This window comes from Mus caroli, chromosome 3 (assembly GCF_900094665.2).
Source record: "Mus caroli chromosome 3, CAROLI_EIJ_v1.1, whole genome shotgun sequence".
In the NCBI taxonomy this organism is placed as follows: domain Eukaryota; kingdom Metazoa; phylum Chordata; class Mammalia; order Rodentia; family Muridae; genus Mus; species Mus caroli.
In genome coordinates, this window is record NC_034572.1 from 137965265 (window position 1) to 137979641 (window position 14377).

At 41.2% G+C, this 14377-nt stretch overlaps 1 protein-coding gene across 3 annotated transcripts in view; it reads right to left on the reverse strand.

Moving 5' to 3' along the window:
- Positions 1 to 14377, reverse strand: part of LOC110290751 (calcium-activated chloride channel regulator 3A-1) — a 48138-nt gene that overhangs the window by 17935 nt on the left and 15826 nt on the right. The window contains exons 1-6 of one of the 3 annotated variants that reach the window (XM_021157464.1): positions 6585 to 6996; positions 5230 to 5370; positions 4099 to 4246; positions 3650 to 3758; positions 1197 to 1374; positions 772 to 999 (exon numbers count right to left, since the gene is read on the reverse strand). The exons of 1 other annotated variant lie outside the window; for it this stretch is intronic. In XM_021157464.1, coding sequence (XP_021013123.1) covers positions 772 to 999; positions 1197 to 1374; positions 3650 to 3758; positions 4099 to 4246; positions 5230 to 5370; positions 6585 to 6743 — 963 coding nt within the window. In that variant the 5' untranslated portion in view covers positions 6744 to 6996. Of the gene's footprint in view, positions 1 to 771; positions 1000 to 1196; positions 1375 to 3649; positions 3759 to 4098; positions 4247 to 5229; positions 5371 to 6584; positions 6997 to 14377 lie in introns of those variants that run through there. One more of the 3 variants, XM_021157465.1, reaches the window with a different exon arrangement.

The window sequence follows — 14377 nt, forward strand, 5'->3', positions numbered from 1 at the left end:
TTAAATATAATAGCTTTTGAGAGGAAAGGGAAATGTAATAAAAATAAAACAAATGAAATATTGAAATTGTAAAGTTTTTCTTCTTCTTGTACTTTTTTTCTAGCAAAAATTGAAAGTTAAGGAGTAAAAAATGACCTTTAATCCAATAAACAACAACAAAACCTTGTTTTTTTGTTTTTGTTTTTTTTTTTGAGACCGGAATTTTCTGTGTAGCTTTGGCTGTCTTGGGAGCTTTGTTTCACTCTGTAGACCAGGATGGTCTCGAACTCAGAGGGTTACCTGCTTCTACCTCTCATGTCTGTGGATTAAAGGCGTGCATCACCTCTGCCAGGCTCAATAACTTATTTTATTATTTTTTTCTTTCTTTAGATATTTTCTTTATTTAGATTTCAAATGTTATTCCTTTTCCTAGTTTCCCCTCTGAAAAATCGTCTATCCCCTCCCCCATCCTCCCACTCCCCAACCAACCCACTCCCATTCCTGGCTCTGGAATTTCCCTATACTGGGACATCAATAACTTGTTTTTAAAAACTCATTCTAGGAACTTATTTACATACAATTGTTGGGTAGATATTTTTCTGATTATGAATATATATATTATAAATATATATATATATATACATCCATATATATATACATATATACACACACACATATTTGATCATGGATATATAGGTATATATGTTTACTAGAACTAAACCTCAGAATAAATTATAGTTCTGTATTTAGCTTAAATACTTAATTTAAGAAATCCAGCATATCATTTCTTACTTTGTCCATGCTTCCGGATTTATCCAGCACCAAGCACACCACTCGCCTTCTGGACTTGAGCAATGAAAATGTAGGTGGAGGCGGAGCTTCTGTTCCTCTCATGGGAGGGGCATTCTGAAAGTCAGCAGACGCCTTGATTACATCCCACGTGCTTCTGCCATTGCACATTTTGTTTTGTAGGTTTGGGGCTTCTGTATTGTGGTTTTTTTCTGTGCAAAATTCAACCACCTGAAACATAAATCAATTAAAACCTGATATTGTAATAATTTTTAAGGGATCACCTTCTTTCTTTTAAAATGCAGCGTTAGTTGTCACATGCATCCTGAAGAGGATTTGTCTCCTGACAAGCCGGTTTGTATGTAGATACTTTAGGTCCATTTTACACGCTTGGAGGGTCATCGAGGAAAGAAGTAGAAAGCACTTACAGAATTGAGGTTTTGCATGAACATTATGGAGGCCCCAGCCGTCTGTATTTTGTCTGGGATAAATGTACATTTGGGTTCATACAGTCCTGTCCTCGAGTCACGCCGGCACGCCCTTGTCACACAGTTGCCTCTCTGACACTTGTGAACCACATTGGTGCCAGTGATGCTGGTGGAACACCTATGACAAAAGAATTAGATTACCTTGGTGGTGCTAGCTGTTGGACCCAGAGCCAGTGCATGCTCAGAAAGCCCTCTGCAACATCTCTGCTTCCTTAGCCCCAACATTGGTTTTTAAAATCCCTATGTATTTCAGTACTAGGAGTCAAATCAGCACCCTAAAATCTCTCTGTGGCAACTGCTATTCGTCATCCTCTACCAAGCCCTCTACTTTGACAAGAGTAGATACAGGGCTGTGTCCATCCTCGATGCGGGTTTCAATAGGAACCGTGGGTTTGAGATTTATTATTATTTTTAATGTTTATGTAAATGTTTAGTCTATGTGCTTCTTGCATATGTGTATGTGTGTGTTCATGTGGAGGACAGAGGGCGACCTCAGCTGTTATCCGAAGTCATTCCGTTCCCTTCCTTTGAGGCAGGGTCTCTCCTCAGCCTGGAACTCACAGATTAGGTTAGACTGACTGCCCGACCTCCCTTCCACAATCTTCCTTTCTCCTCCTCCCCAGTGCTGGGGTCGCAAACATGTACCTCCATGCCAATGTTTTTTTCATGAGTTCTGGGCATCAGTCCTAGGTTCTCATGCGTGTGAGGCAAGTGCTTTATAAACTGAGACATATTCCTTGTTGGGTGTCAGGGGAGGTTCTGATACTCAAGGTCCAGTTCGCTAATTTGTTCTTGATTTGTCAGTTAAGAAGGCTGTGAGCCAACTGTTGGGTGGAAGGGACAGGTTCCCGGGTCCCAAGAGGAAAAGGAGACACAGGGAAGGAGAGAAGAAGCTTTTCAGCCATGCTTTGAAGGAAAAGGGACACATCCACCATGTAAGACCTCGGGGGCAGCGAGGGCCTGTGGCCTCAGCTATGGGCGGGGTGCCAAAGATGTGTGGCAGGGGCTAATTGGAACAAGCCACTAAGTTTCGGGCAGGAGGAGAGATGGAGTTAAATTGGTTAGGGCACACATTTCCAGGCAGGAGGTGTTTGCGTCCAGCAATTGTGCTTAGGAGGCAAATTAAGTTAAAAAAAACAAAACAACACAAAACAAAACAAAACCTGAGTGTGTGTCTTTCATCTGTGGATTTCAAAGGAAGCTGGGTTAGGGCTGGTTGCAATCAAGCCTGGAGCTAAGCTATGTGGAGCAAAAGGGAGCCAGGAGGGACTGGTAGTGGGCCAGTTCCTGGGTAAGTTGGTAGTGTGTTTTAAAAAGTACACACAACAGTTGAGAACAGCATTTTTAGTTCATGTTCGTTATCATTGAACCAAAGATAGTATTTCCTGTGTTATAATAATGTTGTAGAGATGAAAATTAACTAAGAGATACTTAACAAGTCTTGACTAAAAGTTAAGAATTGTTTTTGGTGGAATGTGGTGATCAAAATTAAGCTTAAAATTCTCTTAAATTCCCATGTATGAAGGCACACGGCTTTGGCTTTATAGTATTCTTAAGTTTACCTTTTGACCTACACTGAAGGAAGAATTGAAGGTAATTAATTCATTCTCAGCTGAGCCTTTTGTGCCCGGGTTCAGGCAGCTCTGCAGATAACACACATGGAGGGAGGCAGGCTGGCCTGGTGTTTTCAAGAACTCTACTTCATATGATAGATGTCCTTTCAAAGACTGGCTGCCTCTTCACATCAACTTCTATTTTTCTCAATAATTTTCTCAATATACTAATTGTCTGTCACTTTTAGTTTAAAGGCTTAAATACCTACCAGTTCTTGCATGGGGTTTGATTAGATTTCCCAGAGAATTTTATTTCTTAAAAAAAAAAAAATCAGTGTACTCACGGATCCTCATGAGACAAAGGATTTTTCACCAATTTAAAAGTAAAGTATTTTTTATCACAAAGCTGTCTGGCAACTTAATTGGCTTCAATGAAGTAGTCATCCCCTATAAGGTCTTGAAAGAAGTAGAAGTGGCATAGACTGGAGGGAGGGGCAGAGAATGTAAAGAAGGGAGGAATGCCACGTGCCTTCTTTTTACATAGTGAAAATGTCAGTAGGATTAAGTTGAAATTTGTTGATGTCTTTGGGCTTAACCATTTCATTTTTCTGCTATCAATAAATGATATTTGTAAAATTCTAGTGAGTTCTGAGTTAGGTCCATATATCTGATTATCTTCATTCCCAGGCACCAGAACTAATCAAATATGTGTTAATACAAAGTGGTACAGTTTGAATATTGTGTGAACTATCTAAACACTCTGTCAGTTGAACTGCCCAGTACAGACAACTGAAGACTCTCAGGCAACAAATTGTAGAATTGGAAAATTCACAGTGATACCTTGTTGCTTCTATAGTGTTCTTTCTAGATATGTAGAAAGGCTGGTCCATGTTATACTCATCAAATACTCCCCACCGGAGATGGGCCCACTCATGGACAAAGACTCTGCCTGAGAGAGAAGACTGTCATCTACAAAACCGAAGTTAAAGTATTTGAATACAGTTTCCTTTTATTTTCAGTTGCTTTGTCTATTTCCCAAGTTGAAATTGTTACAAACTCTAAGAAATTGATAATTTTTAATAGCTGAAAAATTTGAATATGCTTGTTATAACAAGTGACCCATTTTATGTATTAATTTGATTGCACAAATAGGTGGAATATAACTATCATAGTTTCAAACACAGGTATTAGTTAAGGCTTAATTTTCTTAAAGTCTTAGACATTCACATTAATGGTAGTGGTTTGCTTTTCCCCCGTGGAAATAAGAAGTATAAAATAGTTATTTTTACCTCGGGGTCCGTAGATACGCAAGTTATCAGTGAGTAGGAAGTTTGGAGTGAAGTGTATGTACTGTCCTCTGTCCCCACACTGTCCATACTGAAGTGTGTAGGGGTCGTCTCCGTGTTGCAGGTGAGGATCAGCAACTATGACGTCTGCCTAAAGTGCAGAACAGCAAACCCAGTCAGATTCCAGGATGTTAGAATCAAGAGATTTTACAAACTAGGATTGTCTCACTTAAGTGATAAAAGTTGGGGCTGAGTAGAGGGCTCCGTGGGTTAAGTGCTTTCTGTTTATGCACAAGAACGTGAGTTTTGGTCCCAATACCCACTCAAAAGCTGGGTATGGTGACGTGTGTTTGTAACCCCAGTGGTGAAGTGGTAGAGACAGACAGACTACCAGAGATTGTTCTCTAGCTAGCCTATCCAAATTGATGACTCTCAGGTTCAGTAACAGACCTTGTCTTAAAAAGTTAAAGGTCCAAAGCAAATAGAGGAAAACACCCAATATTAACCTCTGACTCCTACATGACCACACACACACACACACACACACACACACACGTCCGGAGCTAACGTTCTCGCCGGCATGATTACACTCAGACAACCGGATTCTTCTGCGGCAAAAAGCTTTATTGCTTCTTCAGGAGGGAAGACCCAGACCCCAGAAAATGATGCTGCTTATATAGCCCTCAGTGTGGCGTTTCAGCACCTGATGTGGCATGTCAGCTCCTGATTAGTTGCTCGCCCATCACCTTATTACTACGCCCCGAGATGGGCAGTGACTAGGCGTGAGTTCACTCTCGCACCTGTGTACAAGGCTTGTTTACTAGTTAGGCACAGTGGAAGCCAGTGCCATCTTATAATGGCGATTGCTCGAGGCACGGCTCTCCACACACACACACACACACACACACACACACACACACACACTTGGGGAGAGTATGTGTGTGTGATTCCACTCACATACACAAACATGTGGATGTGTACACATAGTCCACACAAATGTACACACAAACACACAAAAGCACCAAAAAGTTATAATACTTATTACTAACTTAATGGTTAATAATCATCAAACTTTGAAAATATTCATTTGGAAAACACACAAGAAACAGTTTAGGAGCTGGACAGGAAACCTACTTTGTCATATGATTCTCGTTTTGGCATTAAGTACTCAGATTTTGACTTCCAGGTCATCGGGACTAATATGCTTATGCTCCTGAAATAAACTCTTCCTTGGCTGGCTTCAAACAGGTAGGTAGAGGCTTGAGTTACCATTTCCTGACAAAATGAAAAGTGCATTGTGGTAGCAATCTCAAAACAAACTGAGCATAAATCATCTACACCCAAACCAGAAGAAGCAAATAGTATGTGTGCACAGAGTAACTGAAAAACTGGAATAAATTTGACTGAATCTCTTGGATCTGTAAACTCATTTCCACGTGCCCAAAGCTAACCCTGACCCTCACCTGCCCCCTCCTTCAGGTGGCAGTTAGATTGGAGATGGGACTGCAGTCTCTGGATGAGGCATAACAGGGATGAAGGTCAGAAGTCTGTAGGCAAGTTGTTTATTTAATCAATTTTCTTACAATTGCATTGTTTAAACTAACAGGGAGCTTAAAGTCTGGCAATTATTGTATCCTATGTTAATTAAAATTGCTTTTATTTTATTTTGAGCTATTACTCAAGTAGAGCATATAAATAAATGACCAGATTACTTTAAAAAACCACATTTTTTTGTGAACTTTATTTATGAATGAGACTACGCCCTTCCCCCATTCCTCCTACAACCCTCAGTCTCCCTAACAAATTTACAATCTCATCTTCAATTATCATTGTTACACATGTGTATACACAGCTGTATTTATAATCCATTGAGTCACTCTGGCATGGCTCAAGAGCTAATAATAAAGACAAATAAGGCTGGTTTGCTTCTGCCTGCTACTTGCTACAATCCTACAAACAATTCTTTCCATTTTTAGAGGAATCCAGCCTTCTGCTCCTAAGCACTGCATGGAGATGTTGCAAGGACCTATGGACAAAGTACACAGGACGCAAACATTTTATTAAACAAGTACAATTAGGAACACATCAGCTTTAAGCATGTGTCAGTTTTCCTTTAAGTTAAGATAGGTAAGGATTTTCCAAAGTTGAGCACGTAGGAGCAGCTGGAGGAGTGGGCAGGACATTTGCTGTATAGACTGTGTAAACCAACATTACTAAGATAAAGTATGAGTACTCTTCTTCTTCTGAAGTCTTACCTTACCAGGTTAATAAATTATTAACAGCTTAAACACAGATTTTATTATATAATAAAAATATAAAGCTAGGTAGATTCCCATCTTGACTGAAGATAATACTGAAGACATGATGAAGATGGTTAAAAACCGCGTGTGTGAGTGTGTAACTCTGTATGTGTGAATGAGTAACTGTGTGTGTGAGTTCAGATGCACAGGCAACAGAATTATTGACCTGACAATAAAACCCCTTCTTACCTTTATGCTTGGGATGAGCCTTTCGTCCTCTGGCACACTGGGGTTAATGGCAATGACCACACCCTCGTATCCATTGCTGTTGAGATGCACCATGGAGCTCTCTGCGGTCTGCAGGAGATGCAGGGTGAAGAACAGAAGGACCTTCAGACCTGGCACCATGTTCGCACTGCTCCAGTGAGAAGTAGCAGCACAGAGGGGTATTTATGTGTGTGCTTCGCTCGGGAATTTGAATTAATGTGATCTCTGCCCCCCAGCCTGTCCTGGACAAGCAGTCCTTGAACATTCTTCCCAGAAGACCTTGGATATTTGCCATGATAGGCAGGATATACATACTTTGTATGATAGGCCTTATCGGCCTGAACAGAAACAGCTGCCTTGGCTGCAGCTATGAACTTTGGTGTAGTGGAATTCACAAACGGACAAGAAATGGAAACTTTTCAGATTGGCTGCTGTGCTGTTGCTACCCCCACTGGTATTCTGGGGTTGGGTTTTGTGGTTTACCCCTATATATACGCTATGCTAAATATTAAACATGAGCCTTGGCTCCATGTTTCTTTCACCCTCCCATCTCCCCCCGACCCCCTGCCCTTTTTATTTCCAGCCCTCCTTTCAGGCAAGCCCTGCTTGACTGTAAGTCACTGGACAGCCACAAATCAAGTCCAGAATATTTGCATTTATGTGTAGGGTGAAGTCCTCGTGACCTTCCTTATTGCTTTCATTTTAGAGACTTAATGGTTAAATGTCAGTGGGGATAAAGGTAAACACATCTATGGTTCTTTCTAAGGCACCAAATATTTCCTGAAGTGAGCTATCCTTTTGGATTGTTTGTGAAGCCACCCTCATAGCTGTGGGTACTTGTCATTGTGACCGTCTTTATCACCGCCACCACCATCATCATAAGGATACAGCCCCACAGGGCTGATTTCAGGGTCTGTTTATAGGGCGAGGTTAGTAACGGATTAAAAAAAAAAGCAGGAAAGAGCAGATGAAAAGGCTGGTGTTAAAAAAGCAAACAAGGAACAGAGCTGGAGTGGGCGTGGCATAGATTTATGACTTTATGCTCCTTCTCGAGAGGGGACTGTTAGAAGCACAATGCTTCAAAACTGGCTTTGGATCACGTGGGACTTTCCTTTGTCATCTTCCATGATAGCTCCTAGTTTGTTTCGGCTTTTGAGTGGCCCTGAGTGTTCCACATCCTTTTGTAACTTGAGAACTTAATATTCTTCACCTGAGAGGTTTTTTTTTTTTTTTTCCTTTGACTAAAGTGCTCTATAGCTTGAGTCGGTTGTACTGTGTCATCATGAGTGCCCTCGGGAGATGGCTGAATGTGAGCCCAACTCCTTCTTGTCCTGGTCACTTAAAAGTCACATATTTCTCTGTTAGGGTTGTGTGACTTTTTTTTTTTTTTAAGCTTTGTCTTTTGTAAAATATCTGAATTGTTATGAGATGTTGGAACTGCTAAATGAATTCATCCATGGGAAACAGGTCTTACTGCCTTACACAGCAAGACCATGTTGCAAGCAAGCAAACAAATAAAATGATAAAGAAAAAAAGATGTTATTGTCCTAGTCTGGCACAAAGTAGACCTCAGCAAATTAATGTATATTCCTTGATTTTCTTGTATTTTCCAATTTATGTGAAAAAATTGAGTGCTTCATGAGCATCACCCAGTGCTCTGTGGTCAGGCACAGAAACTAGAAAACTCTGGCATTGTCTAAAAGAACTCAAAGCCTTGTCTCATAGGTTAGACTGGAACGATAAAGGGTTCAAACACAAGACAGAGGGAAAGATGCCGCTTTGTTGTGGATGAACCTGGTGCTGTTCTTGTGAACCAATCCTCTAATGAATAAAGTAGCCAATCACTGGGTAAGTGCCAGGAGCCATGGCCTCAGCCATGGCCTTGTGGATATTTTCTGGCTCACATAAACAATCCTGAGAGAACAGTTGTGGTCATAACAGTAAGAATGTTTGTGGGTAAAGAGTACACTGTGACCATTGGTTTCAGGAGCTGAAGATTGTCACCTGACTTTCAGAGAGCCCCTTGGCTCTTCCCTCCTCCCTCAGAGCCTCCTCTTGCTTATGCTTATATTGTTACTCCTGCATAAAGTTTTTCAGACCTTGATCAGTATGATTGACTTGCTCTCATTCTTCGTCTGTCTTTCCCTCCCACTCTCTCACTCCCTTGCCCTGAGTCCGCTATGATCATCCCTGCAGGTCGGGGCAAATTGGCGCCCAGTGGGTGGCTCTGGGTTTGGGGTCTGAGAGAGACCGCTCTTTGCATTGGGTCTACGATTCGTCAAGAGGTGAGTGAAAATCCACACTGAACTGCTACTTCATTAGGAAGTGAGTGATGGCCTGGTGTGGTGGCCCACACCTTTAATCCCAGCACTTGGGAGGCAGAGGCAGGCAGATTTCTGAGTTTGAGGCCAGCCTGTCCTACAAAGTGAGCTCCTGAACAGCCAGGGCTATACAGAGAAACCCTGTCTCGAAAAACAAAAACAAAAACAAAAACAAAAACAAAAACAAAAACAAAAACAAAAAAAAAAGGAAGTGAGTGTAGATCCACATTGGGTCGCCACTTCATCAAGAGGTGAGTGAAGACCTGCACTGGGCCTCTGCTTTGTCAAAAAGTGAGTGAAGGACTGCACTGAACTGCTGCTTCACCAAGAAGTGAGTGAAGGCTTGCACTGTGAGAATGATCCGAGAATGGTAGGAAGAGTGGCTAGACTACGGGACAAACATTAAGTAAATATAAATTGTTTTTAAAGGGATCTCAAGGAATCCCTCAAGACAGGAGGAACACGGGTTAAGAAAATTTGTTCACAGCCAAGAGCTTCTCCAGGTGGGAGGAATAGGGTTTAAAATAAAATCAAAAGAGTAAAAAACAAGGGCTGGAGAGATGGCTCAGGGGTTAAGAGCACTGACTGCTCTTCCAGAGGTCCTGAGTTCGATTCCCCAGCAACCACATGGTAGCTCACAACCATCTGTAATAAGATCTGATGCCCTCTTCTGGTGTGTCTGAAGACAGCTACAGTGTGCCTATATATCTTAAAAAAAAAGAGTAAAAAACAAAACTACAAAAACAAAATAACAGATATTAGAGAACTTTCTAGCTCAAGTACATTTATGTTGTTCTTAATTCCCAGAAGTAGGAATGGTAAATATATAAATGAAATGCAGAACAACAATCATTTAAACAACAAAACAAAACATAAATTGACAGTCATATGGACAAATTTGTGTACCAAGGACAGACAACAGACAAAGAGGGACGAGAACTTGATGTCTCAAAGAGACCCAGATATCCTACTCAAAACTAAGACTATCTCCATAGGAGCTAGAGAGGAAGCAGGACAGCTTCCGATTTTCTCCTGTCCCCAGGAGAGCTCTGAAATAGCTTATTTCCATTTTCCTTCTCTTTTGCTAAAAGGTCCCAAACAGGGGAGAACTGCTTTTCTGAAACCTATTCTCTCTCTCATGTTCAAAGTCTAACTCTTTGTCTCTTTCTTCTGGGAATTCTGCCAGAGAAGGTAGAGGAGGCACTACTGATCCTTATAATTATTTAGGTTTGAGGTTTACAGATCAAGCAGTTTTTCCTCAGAATATAAATATTTGTAGGGACAAATTTAAAACTTTAAATGCTATGCCCCAGTATAGGGGAACGCCAGGACCAGGAATGGGAGTGGGTGGGTTGGGGAGCAGGGAGAGCGGGGAGGGGATAGAGGATTTTCAGAGATAAAACTAGGAAAGGGGATAACATTTGAAATGTGAATAAAGAAAATATCTAATAATAAATAAATAAAATAGAAAAAAATGTATATTTAAACTCCATTAGGTTTCAGCTTTAATTAAATTCTCTTATAATTTTGGTGTTGAAAAAGAGAACAACAAACAAACAAACAAACAAAAACTTTAAATGATTTTCAAAATCTGTTAGCTGATATTACTTTGCTTTGTCCGTATTTAAAGCTTACTACAGGAGAATTGAAACCCTTATTTGATGTTCTTCGGGGGAGTGCTGATCCTACCTCTCCTCGAGTTTTAGTTTCCAGAAGGGTTGTTGGCCTTACTTCAAGTAGAAAGAGCTACTGAAAACAGTTTGTTATTCATATAGATGATTCTTTGCTTTTACATTTATTGATATTTAATATGACTCATACACCTACACAGCCTTTTGAGGTCAATTGCCTCAGTCTGTGGAACTTGTCACACAGATCCTACTGGAGGTGCTGTGGCACAAACACCNTTNTTTTTTTTTTTTTTTTTTTTTTTTTTGGTTTTTTCGAGACAGGGTTTCTCTGTGTAGCCCTGGCTGTCCTGGAACTCACTTTGTAGACCAGGCTGGCCTCGAACTCAGAAATCCGCCTGCCTCTGCCTCCCGAGTGCTGGGATTAAAGGCGTGCGCCACCACGCCCGGCTGTATTAAAGGCGTGCGCCACCACGCCCGGCTGTCACCATTCTTGCTAAAAAAAAAAATCCTATTTATATTGGTCATATAAGAGCTCATTCTGATCTTCCCGGACCTTTAGCTGCAGGCAATGATTGTATTGACAGGGATTTGATAGGAAAATCTTTGGTTTCAGATCCTATTGTTTTGGCTAAATGTGGTCACTATAAAATTCATTTTTCCAACCATACCTTAAGGTTCCTACATAAGAGTGTTAAGGAGCAAGCTAGAATGATTTTAAAGCAATGTCTTGACTGTCTTACATTGTCTCAAGCTCCTCGTTTAGGGGTTAATCCATGAAGCCTTGTGCCCAATCATATTTGGCAAATAGATGTAACTCAGAATTTGGAAGATTGAAATATATACATGTCTGTATTAACACTTGTTCAGGACTCATTTTTGCTTCTACATACAGGAGAAGCTTCTAGAAATGTAATTGATAATTACAATTCTGCGTACAGGCTTTTACTGCTATGAGATTGCCTAAAATCATCAAAACAGATAATAGCCCTGCTTATACTAGAAACAACTTTATACAGTTTTGTAAGAAATTTGGAATTGAACATGAAACTGGAATTCCTTATAATCCATGGGACAAGGAATTGTTGAACGTGCGCATTGCACTCTGAAAAACTGGCTTTTGAGTACAAAAAAAGGGGGAATCATATTCCCGTACACCACAAAAAATTTTAAATTTCAATGCCAAGGAACTTGAGTGTGGGGAAGAGGGCATTCTTGTGTTTTTTCTGCAGGATGCTGAAGGAGCATACTAGCTGCCAGAGTGGTTAGTGAGACATGCTGATGCTGGGACAAAGAATGATGCTGATCATGAGTTTGTAGAGTGTCCTGACAATGATGATAGAGAAGCTGTATTGGCCCTTCATCCCTGAGCCACCCTTTATTACATCCAACAGTATGGGAAGGCCTTTGTGGTAAGGTAAACAGCACTAAGTAGATGGATATGCCTGCTGGAGGAACGTTCACTATCAATAGAGAAATTAATTACTAAAGATTTAGAACTGATGTCTCCATATGCTTTTGTGGGAGCTGCAGCTACAGGCACCTTTTCCCTAGTTTTGCAAGGAAAAATTTATGAGCTTCTTAGAACAATAGATACAGAATAAAGAAAAGGAGCTGAGTACGCAGCTTTCCACATTGTACACACATCACCCCTTTTCATGGCTATCTCTCTTGAGAGAGGGCCTGATAACTTGCCAGTATTACTGGATTAGGAAATGTCTTAGCCTGCTTCCTTTGTGCTGCATTAGGTTGTCCCCCATCGACAGCTGTCCCTTATCCCATCCCTTTTAAAATGTCTGGTGCCAGTCGTAAAACTTTTTCCCTAATTTTTGAAGTACTTTTGTTCCTGATCCCTGAACAACTACAATTTAAATTTTGCTATACTAGTCTCAATGATAATTTGGGCAGTCAAACCAGCTTGCCTAGTCAGGATCTGATTGCTTCTGAAGGGTTCTATTTTTGGTGTAATGGTACCCTTACTAAAACTCTTTCCAAAAACATAAAGAATTGTTGTGTCTTCCCATGACCCTAGTTCCTCAGTTGACCTTGCTAATTCCCACCGAAGATTTGAGCTGGAATAGCCCCCCAGATATTAGAATCAAGTGAGCTGTTTTCCTTCTTGTAGTGGCCAGTGCCTCCTTGGTAACTGTTGTGGCTGCCAGTTTGGCTGCAGGATCTTTAACCCATTCTCTTCTCACTACAATTTGCGTTGGCAGTGGAAGCCTCTATTGAGTCATTAGCTTTTTTACAGAGACAATTAACTTCCCTCGCCCAAGTTGCCTTACAGAATCAAAGAGTACTTGATTTGCTGACTGCTGAGAAAGGTGACCCTTGTCTCTTTCTGAAAGAGGAATACGTTTCTATGTGAATGAGTCAGACATAGTGGAAACTCAAATCCATCAGTTACATAAACTTAAGTTGGAGCGCCAGAGAAAACAGTTTTCAGTCATTGCTGATAATTGGTGGAAGTCTTCCATGTTCACCCTCTTGATGCCCCTCCTTGGACCTTTAATAAGCATGTTATTATTAGTAACTTTGGGGCCTTTCATTTTTAACAGAATTATTGGTTTTATAAAACAGCAGATTGATTCCTTGGCATCGAGACCCTTGCAAATTTATTATCATAGACTTGATTTGGCTGACAGAGGCCTTGCTGAACCTTCAGGAGCTGCATAGGATTCAGACCTGTGCATACTGGTTCTTGATAAAATGAATCCAGTACGGGCACCAGCTTAGGTTGCAAGGCTAAGCACAGGGGGAAGGTCTAACATGGACCATCTCTGAATTCCTTGTGAGAAAAACCTGGTTTGCAAGGAGGTTGGTATCTGTTTTCAACCTAATCCTAAGGATTTTTCTAAGGCTCTGCCTTCCCTTCCCAAAAGATACCAAGAGCCATGACAGTGGGTTGTGATGGTACCCATGGGAGGAATCAGGTCAATGCTCCCCCTGCTGGTTAATGCCCACTCATCCAAGGATGAGATGAATATTGATCACCCCAGTTCCATGGGGCCTTAGTGAAAATAATTAAAAGGGAGGAGATGCCAGGAGCCATGGCCTGAGCCATGGCCTTGTGGATATTTTCTAGCTTACATAAACAATCCTGAGAGAACATTTGTGGTCATAACAGTAAGAATGGAGTCTCCTCTTGCCTATGCTTATATTGCCACTCCTGAATAAAGTTTTTCAGAGCTTGATCAGTATGATTGACTTGCTTTCATTCTTCGCGTCTCTCCCACTCTCTCACTCCCTTGCCCTGGGTCCCCATTGATTATCCCTGCAGGTCGGGGCAGGTAAGTAGAAGGAACTTCCAGGTTGGACAGAGGAATAGAGGAAGCAGGAGAGTTAGCTCTTTTTGAACTGGGACAGTATGAGGATAAGAAGTAATTATGAGTCTCTCCTGGTTTCAATTCCGGAAATGTCCTGCTTTCTCTCTGGCCCCTATAGGAGACATCCTTATTTCTGGTTACATCAAGTTCTCTGTAACCAGAGATACAACCCTCTCTGTATTGTCTGTGTTTAGTGCACTAATATGTCCACATGTCAATTTGGGTCTGCTTTTGTCTGAAAGACTGTTTTTCTGTGTTTCATGTTGAAAAGAAAAAAATGATTAAAACTTTATCTGCTGGCTATCCATCTCTTGATTCAGTCTCAGTTTGCACAGTGGAGGCTGATTTAAGTTGCCCCATTCCCTTAGCCAGGAGTCAAGCACAACAGGAGAGACCCTGCTGGGAAGCTGCTTTTAAAAGGGACCAGCGCTCTTCCAGTCTGACCAGCACCGGAGTAGCTAGGGCGCAGGGTCGGCTGACACCCGCCAGCTACCCACGAC